General features: G+C 44.9%; 1 protein-coding gene across 1 annotated transcript; it reads left to right on the plus strand.

The window, feature by feature from the left end:
* The first annotated feature begins 7,367 nt into the window (after window positions 1–7,367).
* LOC123403192 lies at window positions 7,368–10,992 on the plus strand. Its single transcript, XM_045097148.1, has 6 exons — window positions 7,368–7,541; window positions 7,653–7,794; window positions 8,464–9,785; window positions 9,882–10,178; window positions 10,435–10,546; window positions 10,642–10,992. Exons 1-6 carry the CDS (start codon window positions 7,495–7,497, stop codon window positions 10,672–10,674), a joined length of 1,953 nt encoding a protein of 650 aa, XP_044953083.1. The 5' UTR covers window positions 7,368–7,494; the 3' UTR covers window positions 10,675–10,992.
* The last annotated feature ends 217 nt before the right edge of the window (window positions 10,993–11,209 follow it).

The raw sequence follows: 11,209 nt of genomic DNA on the forward strand, positions 1-11,209 counted from the left end.
CACTCGGGCCCTAGTGACAAGCATTAAGCATGGCAAAGTAGTAGCAACATCAATCTCAGAACATAGTGGATACTAGGGATCAATCCCCGTCAAAACTAACTCGATTACATGATAGATCTCATCCTACTCATCACCGCCCAACGAGCCTACGAATAGATTACTTACGAACGATGAAGAGCTTCATGGAATTGGAAAGGGAAGAAGGTTGATGATGACGATGGCGACGATCTCCTTGATTCGGATCCCAAAATGGACTCCAAATCTGCCCTCCAGGGCAAGAACGGGATGTGGCGGCGCCTCTGGATCGAAAACACGATGAAATCTTCTGTCTTGATTTTTTCCAGGACGAAAGAGAATAAATAGCACTGGAATTGGGGGCGGCAGAGCCACGTGGGCCCCACAAGCCCTGACGGCACGGCTTGGGGGGGTGGCCGCGGCCACAGGGCTTGTGGCCACTGGCTCACCCCCTCCGGTGGATCTTTGCGCATGTATTTTTCATATTTTCTAGAAATATTCTCCGTAAATTTTCACGACGTTCCGAGAACTTTCATTTCTGCACAAAAACAACACCATGGCAGTTCTTCTGAAAAGAGCGTCAGTCCGGGTTAGTTCCATTCAAATCATGCAAATTAGAGTCCAAAACAAGGGCAAAAGAGTTTGGAAAAGTAGATATGATGGAGACGTATCACCCTTCTTCTTGACCTCATCCTCGGGCAAAGCTGCAAGCTTAAATAAACCACAAACTTCATCTACATAGATTAGATGCAAGTCTGGGTGTGATGTTCCATCTCCTGTAAAAGGATTAGCCAGCAGTTTCTCAAGCATACCCGAAGGAAATTATATTTTCAGTAGGTGCAGCAAGTTGAGTGGCAACTCTTGCTTTTGTTCGAGGTGAAGATACCGCGAACAAGCCCCTCAAAGGATTAGTTTCCATAGTGACAAGTGACAATAAATTTCAGCACACTATATGAATGTTTCCTTAACAAGTTCCACTTACCAAAGGCGCTTCACTCCACGGCAACGGCGCCAGAAAAGAGTCTTGATGACCCACAAGTATAGGGGATCTATCATAGTCCTTTCGATAAGTAAGAGTGTCGAACCCAACGAGGAGCAGAAGGATCTGACAAGTGGTTTTCAGCAAGGTAATATCTGCAAGCACTGAAATTATCGGTAACAAGTAGTTGTGGGGTGAGATGATTCGTACCAAGTAGCAAGAGTAACAACGGTGCAGAGAAGTGGCCCAATCCCTTTTGTAGCAAGGGACAAGCCTGATCAAAGTCTTATAGGAGGAAAAACACTCCCGAGGACACACGGGAATTTCTTTCATGCTAGTTTTCATCATGTTCATATGATTCGCGTTCGTTACATTGATAGTTTGATATGTGGGTGGACCGGCGCTTGGGTAATGCCCTTACTTGGACAAGCATCCCACTTATGATTAACCCCTCTTGCAAGCATCCTCAACAACGAAATAAGAATTAAGACAAAGTATAACCATAGCATTAAACTAGTGGATCCAAATCAGCCCCTTACGAAGCAACGCATAAACTAGGGTTTAAGCTTCTGTCACTCTAGCAACCCATCATCTAATTACTACTTCCCAATGCCTTCCTATAGGCCCAAATAATGGTGAAGTGTTATGTAGTCTACGTTCACATAACACCACTAGAGGAAAAACAACATACAACACATCAAAATATTGAACGAATACCAAATTCACATGACTACTTATAGCATGACTTATCCCATGTCCTCAGGAACAAAAGTAACTACTCACAAAGCATAATCATATTCATGACTAGAGAGGTAATGAGTAGCATCAAAGATCTGAACATAAACTCTTCCACCAAGTAATCCAACTAGCATCAACTACAAAGAGTAATTAACACTACTAGCAACCTTACAAGTACCAATCGAAGTCGCGAGACGGAGATTGGTTACAAGTGGTGAACTAGTATTTGCATATGAGATGGTGCTGATGAATATGTTGATGGTGATGAGTCCCCTTCGATGAGAGGAGTGTTGGTGATGACGATGGCGACGATTTCCCCCTCCGGGAGGGAAGTTTCCCCGGCAGGATCGTCCCGTCGGAGCTCTAGATTGGTTCTGCTCAAGTTCCGCCTCGTGGCGGCGGCGAATCCTCCGAAAAGCCTCCTCTCGATTTTTTCCAGACCGAAACCCTTGTTGTAGCAAAAGAGGGGGCCAGTGGGCCAGCAGGGAGCCCACAAGCCCCCTAGGCGCGGCCAGGGGGGTGGTCGCGCCTAGCAGGCTTGTGGCCACCTGCTGGCGCCCCTGTGGCACTTCTTCGGCCGAGTATTTTTTATAAATCCCAAAAAAAATCCACGTTGATTTTCACGGCTTTTGGAGTTGCGCAGAATAGGCATCTCAAACTTGCTCGTTTTTCAGGCCAGAATTCCAGCTGCCGGCATTCTCCCTCTTCATGTAAACCTTGCAAAATAAGAGAGAAAAGGCATAAGTATTGTACCGTGAAGTGAAATAACAGCCCAAAAAGCGATAAATATCAACATGAAAGCATGATGCAAAATGGACGTATCATTCCCTTTGTCCATCGGTATGTTACTTGCCCGAGATTCGATCGTCGGTATCTCCATACCTAGTTCAATTTCATTACCAGCAAATCTCTTTACTCGTTCCGTAATACAAGATCGCATGACTAACTCTTTAGTCACATTGCTTGCAAGCTTGTTGTGATGTTGTATTACCGAGTGGGCCCTGAGATACCTCTCCGTCACACGGAGTGACAAATCCCAGTCTTGATCCATGCCAACTCAACACACACCTTCGAAGATACCTGTAGAGTACCTTTATAGTCATCCAGTTACATTGTGACATTTGATACATACAAGATACTCCTCCGGTGTTAGTGAATTGCATGATCTCATAGTCATAGGAATAGATACTTGAAATACAGATAACCATAGCAATAAACTTGCACGATCATATGCTATGTTCATAGTTTGGGTTTTGTCCATCACATCATTCTCCTAATGATGTGATCCCGTTATCAAATGACATCTCATGTCTATGGCTAGGAAACCTTGACCATCTTTGATCAACGAGCTAGTCCATTAGAGGCTCACTAGGGACATAGTGTTATCTAGGTACCCACATATGTATTTGAGTTTCCAATCAATACAATTCTAGCATGGATAATAAACGATTATCTTGAACAAGGAAATGTAATATTAACCACTTTATTATTGCCTATAGGGCATATTTACAACACTTCACACATGATTGAGTATTGCTTAACCTACCACCAAAACATGTGAACAACCATGGACATTGATATTCGTGGCTCTAGACTCCCTATATATGCGTACACCGTCAGCTATGCAATCTGCCACAAATGTACACTAATCCATTTCAAGGATGTGATCGAGGTTCTGAAGATGACATGGCCCCTTGGTGGGGCAAGGTACACACACAACATAATAAGTATGAAGTACTTCTTGAACTTATCAATCTCCATTATTCCGGCCAGCTTGTCAACAAAGTACTTGACTGGTTTTCCGCTGCCTCTTGATGCTTGTCTTGATTCCTTTTCTTCATCGGTTGGATCCCTAACCTTATGCTTACCAGGTCCATGCGAAGGAATTAGAACTTCTATCCTACCATCGGGCTCTCCCAACATCCTATTGAGAAGCATTCTGACTTTTATGTGATTGCCTCTAATTACTAGTGTTTTTTTCTACCAGTCAACCTGGTCAACTAGCCATAGAGTTATGGCTTGATACGTCTCAAACGTATCTATAATTTTTGATGGTTTCATGCTGTTATCTTGTCAACTTTGGATGTTTTATAGACCTTTTATACCTTTTTTGGGACTAACTTATTAATTCAGTGCCAAGTGCTAGTTCCTGTTTTTTTTCTGTGTTTTTGACTCTTTCCAGATCTGATTTTGGAACGGAGTCCAAATGGAATAAAGTCCCTGAAATAAATTTTGCCATAACAGAAGAAGATCGGGAGGCTTGAGGGCCAAGGCAGGGGGCCCACAGGGAGCCCACAAGCCCTGTTGCCGCGGCCAGGGGGGCCCGCGGCAACCAGGCTTGTGGCCTCCCTGGCGCTCCCTTGCCCTAGCTCTTTGGCCTATAAATTCCCTAAAATCGCAGAAAAAATCAGGGCATCCACGAAAACACTTTTCCGCCGCCGCAAGCTTCCGTTTCCGTGAGATCTCATCTGGAGACCCTTCCCGGTGCCCTGCCGGAGGGGACTTTGGAGTTAGAGGGCTTCTACATCAACATCATCGCCTCTCCAATGACTCGTGAGTAGTCCACTTCAGACCTACGGGTCCGTAGTTAGTAGCTAGATGCTTCTTCTCTCTCTTGGATCTTCAATACAAAGTTCTCCATGATCTTCATGGAGATCTATCCGATGTAATCCTCTTTGGCGGTGTGTTTGTCGAGATCCGATGAATTGTGGATTTGTGATCAGATTATCTATGAATTATATTTGAGTCTTTGCTGATTTCTTATATGCATGATTTGATATCCTTGTAAGTCTCTTAGAGTCTTGGATTTTGTTTGGCCAACTAGATCTATGATTCTTGCAACGGGAGAAGTGCTTGGTTTTGGGTTCATACCATGCGATGACCTTTTCCAGTGACAGAAGGGGCAGCAAGGCACGCATCGTGTTGTTGCCATCAATGGTAACAAGATGGGCTTTCGTCATAAATTTGAGATTGTCCATCTACATCATGTCATCTTGCTTAAGGCGTTACTCTGTTCTTTTGAACTTAATACACTAGATGCATGCTGGATAGCGGTCGACGTGTGGAGTAATAGTAGTAGATGCAGAAAGTATCGGTCTATTTGTTTTGGACGTGATGCCTATAGATATAATCATTGCCATAGATAACGTCACGACTTTGCGCGGTTCTATCAATTGCTCGACAGTAATTCGTTCACCCACCGTCTAGTTGCTTTCATGAGAGAAGCCACTAGTGAACACTACGGCCCCCGGGTCTATTCACAACTATCGTTTCCACTTTCACTTTTACTTTGCTTGGTTTACTTTTTGCTTCCAGTTCTCACTTTGCAAACAATCTATAAGGGATTGACAACCCCTTCATAGCGTTGGGTGCAAGCTCTTTGTGTTTGTGCAGGTACTTGTGACTTGACGCGATCCTCCCACTCGATCTATACCTTGGTTTTCAAACTGAGGAAAATACTTACCGCCGCTGTGCTACATCTCCCTTTCCTCTTCAAGGCTCACCGTCGGAGCTCACGTCGTCTCTTCTATCTTTTGCATATTTGCCAAGGAAAATACATACGCAAGGCTCCAAGGCCGCGGGGAAATCCTTTGCATATTTGCCAAGGAAGTCCCTATAGACGTAGCCCGTAGCAGCAGGATTCCTGGCGCCGTTGTCAGGGAAGGTCTGTTGTCACATTAGCATGGCTCTTGCGAGACAACAATTTGGCTTCTCTAAAAAATGAGCAAATCCAAGCTCATCCACCCATACTCTGTGCGTATCGTTCAACGGTTGGACAATTTCATGAAATTTATGAGGCGCACACTTGAACCCGACAAGCTGAATATATTTAACAAGGTTTAATTGATATTATCAAGACTAGGTGTAATGAATGTGGATAGCGATTATATTGGTGTATGCTATACATACCGGTCTATGTTCAGTGTTGGGTTGTGTGCTCTGCTTCATGTCCCTTCGAGGCAATGATTTCCTCTTGTTCTAGCATTTCCTGTTACACTTTGATGCATCTATTTCCTCCTCCATGCTATATTCCGATTCTTCTGTCTCGGAGCTAAACACCACAATCTTGACACGTTTCTTCTTTTTTGGCTTCTTCATCTCCTTTGCAGGCTCACCGTCGGAGCTCACGTCGTCTCTTCTGTCCTTTGAGTTCCTCTTTCTTTCAACCTGCTCGGTTTCTGACATATAATTTCTTCTTCCTTTAGAATTCTCATCCCTGAAAAACCTTTCATCCCTCGTAGTTGAAGCATATATCCTTGATTTCATCTTCCTCTTTCTATCAATATCATCGCTCTCCGAACTGGATTCAGATTCACTGCTTCCTCGGTCCTTCCTTGACATCATATTTGCTTTTGTTTTGCTCCTGTCTTTGTCGTCTTCACTTTCTGGCATCTTCTCATGTTTCTTACGATGAAGCTTACTTCTTTTTTCAAGCTTGTAATGAGCTCCGTCACTTTCGGAAAGGTCCTCATCATATTTACAATGTTTCCTTCTTATTTCCAGGGCTTCCTTTCTACCAGCCCTCTTGCTCTGCTTCCTCTCATCATGCATTGGTTCTTCACACTCTGTTTTTTCCGATTCACTGTGAACATGATCGATCTTGCATCTTTTTGTGAATCTTGGAAGTCTCCGAGCGTAGAATTTGTTTCCAAACAGGTTTTCTTCCATTTTTATCACTGAAACACACAGGAAAATTTATGTAAATCATTGTAATTGTGCAAACAACGAATGGTAAAAGGGCCTCCATGAAAGTCTAGAATACAGTAATTACAACTATACGACTTGTAACCAACAACTTCCGACTCATGAATCAAGATCTGTTTTATGTGCACGATGCTATCGGGGGGGGGGGGGGGGAGGGGGTTTCTTGTATATCGACAACCAGGAACTTAAAGCTACCGCACCCCGTAAGAACTGTTGTGATTGAAGTGAAAAATGGAGTATTTGTGATTCGACTGCTGCGATCTAACAAATCATTGGCGGCCGGAAATACTAAAGTGCTTCAGCTTTTTGACAACTCCTGAGCCGTCAGATCCAGACTACGAACCTGCTTCGCTGTAGCTTGAAGGTCCGTTCTACTTTCTCTAGCCGGCGCGATTGCTGAACAGCGGCGACGGAGGCGGGGTACGGCACGATAGGCAAATGTCGAGATGCATGCGGGGGTCCCAAAAATGGACACCGTGTATTAAGTATGGGTGCGGACTCCACTATATCTATTGTGTGCGAACACACATATCAGAAAATTCTTTGGCAACTATTCGCACGCATCGGAAAATGGATCCAATGCCTATGTGGTACCCGGTAGGAACCGGTACCGCTAGTTTTTGACTTTGCTGAATTTTATGCATTGTCCTAGGAGACCAATAGTGTTGCTTATGATTACCTAGGGTTTTGTTCAATGATAAAAATATCCTACACTGACAAGCCCGTAATTCTAATTCTATTTTGGGTAACCTTGTGAACGGTTAGTTGCGATCAATAAAACATGTCATGATGAGCTTGTTTTAGTAATTAAGCACGTTACATCTAATAATATGCATGGATCATCTAGGTCTAAAAATGGAGTTGAGGAGGGCGAGGGCATGCGTCGTCGACCTTCCTTCATTCCTTCCTTCACGGGCGTGCTGGTCGAGGGGGCGGAGAAGAGCGACATTTGCAATCGACAATGAACCTATGCAGGTCTCTTGGAAGAATTAATCGGATTTATAGAATTTGATGTGGTGTTCTCATCCTCATCCTAGCTAGCTAGCTAGCTAGCTGTCATGGATCCTCTGCCGGATATATACCCCTTGACAAGCTTGCAGATTGGGTAAATGTAGCAATTCAATTAATTCCACTTGTGAATATGAATGAATTGATCAACTTGGCATTAATTAATTAATGAACCCATTGGTGGCGTCGGATGCATGCATGTTTGCAGGGACATGCAGTCTTACATCTCCCGGGCGTTCCTCTACTTTGCGCCGGTGAGCAAGAAGGTGTTGATTCTGGTTGACAACCAGCCATGGATGACCAGCAAGCAGTCCAGATCCGCAAGGCTATGGCAGTTCATGATCACAAAGGTACACTCCCGGCTCCTAATATATATATATATATATATATATATATATATATATATATATATATATATATATATATATATATATATATATATATATATATATGGTACTCACTCACATATCACACACACACACACATATATATGTATATATATATATATAGAGAGAGAGAGAGAGAGAGAGAAATACATCCTACCACCCAGGGGTAGTCACCCCACTTGTTCAATATACTACCATGCGGGAGTATATATACTAATTTATCATTTTAATTATGTTCATATACTATATACAAGATTTTTCAAAATGAGTTACATAAAAAAATTACAAGTTGACCCATAATTTTTATTATATTTGTGAAATACATATATTTTTGTATGTAAAAAAGAGCATACATAAAATATGATACATACTATCAAAAAAACAGTATATATACTACCTAAACATGATTATATACTATATACTACGCATACATACTCTTCAATTTGATACATACTCCATACAACATACAAAACGCAAGTGATGGTAACTACCACCGGTGGTAGATAAAATTTGTCTGTCTGATTAATAATGTTTGCATGATGATATATATGATACCCACTCACATATCACATATAGTAGTAAGATTTTGACCCTAATTAACAACATATATAGTAGGAGTAGTAAGATTTGGAGATGCATGCATGCATGATGATAAAAGCTTTAGGTCGCATGCGGCAATTGATGCAGTACAGGATGTCTCCATTCGTGAATTCGAGGGACATGGCGGCCACAAAAACTGCATCAAGGGCGACGACGACGGCGATGCGTAGGTGGCTGGCGGTGGCCAACTCAACCCCTGCGCTGCTCCATGGGTTCCTGGTGTTCGAGGTGTCATGGCGGGACGTGCATGGCATCAACTACTACAACGACCTGCTCACCGACACCTCCCTCGCACTGGAGGCGCGCTACCTCAACAAGTGGGAGTTTTACAGCGCCGAGCAGGCCGCCGGCTGCGCGTCTCAGTGGTTCCTCGGCGGCGCCTCCGAGACGCAGTCCCTCCGAGGATACCTCCTCCACTATCACCACCACCACCACCATCATCGTCGTCCTCGTCCTCGTCCTCGTCCTCGTCACCACCACCTCTCAAGGTCGTCGGCATCCGCCGGAGAAGAGGAGGAAGCACCCGAGGACGTGATGATGCTGGCCGCCAGCAGCAGCGGCGATGACAAGTCCACGCCGACGTTGAGGAGGAGGATGAGCTGGCGAAGCAGGGCCAGGAGAAAGAACGACGACCTACAACTACAACAGCAGGGGCAGGGGCAGGGGGAGCGCGAGGAGGAGGAGGGGCACGAGGAGGAGGTGCGGATGCAGATGCAGATGCAGCAGCAGCAGCAGTATAGGAGGTACAGCGACACGTTGCTCCTGTTCCGTTCCCGTGACGCGGCGCTGCCGTTCAAGCTCCGGCAGATCATCATGTCGGACATCCGGCTGCTGACGCTGCTCGAGTCCGGGTTGCCGTCGTGGGTCATCTTCCTGCAGTCGTACCCGGTGGTTTGCCACATGTACCGGCCGTGGATGCGGCCCCTGGCGCGGAGCCTCTACGTGGTGGCCTCCCTCGTCACCGTCATCATCGGGTTCTACGACCTGTACAAGAACGTGCCGCTGCTCAAGTCGGCGGCGGCGCGCATCTGCGGGCCGCTGTTCGAGTGGATCGAGACGTGGGACATGGTGACCCGCATCCAATACCTGGGCACCATCCTCTTCCTCCGTAACCTGCGCAAGTTGATGCAGGGGCTGCTGACGCTGATGCACGCCGCCAGGGCACTGCTCCGTCTCATGCTGGCTCCGCTAGGGCTGTGCCACTTGCTTGGCACGGTCACCCTCCTAGCCTCGCACGCGTGGGAGCTGGCGGTGGACATGGCGGAGCTGGTGTGGGCGCCGTTCGACGTGGTGCTCGACTGCGTCGCCGGACTGATGGGGTCCTTGTGGCCGGTGCTCAAGGTTGGTACGTTCTAGTTCTAGTTCTACCTGGAGTAGTTGGCATGCATGCATGATACTCCTACTAGCTACTACTTATGATACTCCTAGCCTAGCTTAACTTAACTGACAAGCAAGCAAGCAAGCACGCAGGTGGTGGTTCTGCCGGCGAGGCTTGCGGTAGCGGTGGTAGGGTGCGCGGGGTCGGTGTTATCCAATACCTACAACTTCTTCAAGGACATATGGGAGACTCTGAGTAGCATCTTCGAGCTCAACCACATGTCGGAGGCGCAACAGACCGCCTTGGCCTTGGACATGACCACGCTCAAGACCTTGTGGAATGACCTCTTCTCCCAGATCTTTCGGGCCATCAGAGGCATCCTCAATGGCATCCTTGTATTCTTCTACGCCTGCAACAGGCACAGGCTCAGGTACGGTACCAACCAACCTAGCTAGACTAGTTTATACTACTCCCTCCGTCCCAAAATAACTGTCCTAACTTTATATAAGCTCTAGTACAAATTTATACTAAACTTAAGACATTTATTTTGAGACGGAGGGAGTATATATTAATAACTCCATCGCAGACTACTTTTTCTCTCTATCTAAAAGTAAGTATTTAGATACAGAGAAAGTATTGTATTGCATGAACTAATATATATACGTACATGTGTCGTGTGTACGTAGCATCTACAATCACGCACACACAAGGTTGCGACATATGCTTCGTGTCGCTAGATTGGCACCAAAACAACGTGCATCATGCCACTGCAACTCCACCAAGCACCAAAACCATGAGGTGTTTGTTTTTTGCTTATATATCCTCTCTATCATTCATTGTTGGTTTCATTTTTTATCCTTAATTTGATTCACAATGCATGCAATCCAATGCAGGATGCACCCGTCGAATGCCATGTATGCAAGTGATCAATCCTAGATAAATATATATACACTCTTGCATCAAGTGAGAGCCACAAGTGATATCACTAGCTAGATGCATGGGTGTCGTTTGTTTTGTCAAAGGGCGCCCGAGTTGTGTACATAGGACTGTAATTTCTTTTCTTTTTCTTTTCTTTTTGAGTAAGGGTTTGTATCAAGTAGATATATATATATAGGGAAAACATGTTCAATTGATTCCACCTCCCATCTTTGGATTACTAAGGAAGTGCCCCCATATGATACGTGTATGTTGATCAATAGATACGAGACGGAAGAAGAGTGGATAAATCATATGGAAAATCTAAACGGAAGATGTCCACATTCATCCTCGTATAATCTATATATAATTCAAGAGGCGAGAGGATTTTCATGCATTGCCTAGAAGAGCGGGCATACCAATGTCATCGAGATCCCTCATATATACTACAATTTCAAAATGCTTTACGGGAATCTATAAAGGTGTGGCCGACACATCAACTGCCTCTTTGTCTTACGACACATACTCGCTTTGTAGTCTAGTTCT

This window comes from Hordeum vulgare, chromosome 1H (assembly GCF_904849725.1).
Source record: "Hordeum vulgare subsp. vulgare chromosome 1H, MorexV3_pseudomolecules_assembly, whole genome shotgun sequence".
Classification (NCBI taxonomy): Eukaryota; Viridiplantae; Streptophyta; class Magnoliopsida; order Poales; family Poaceae; genus Hordeum; species Hordeum vulgare.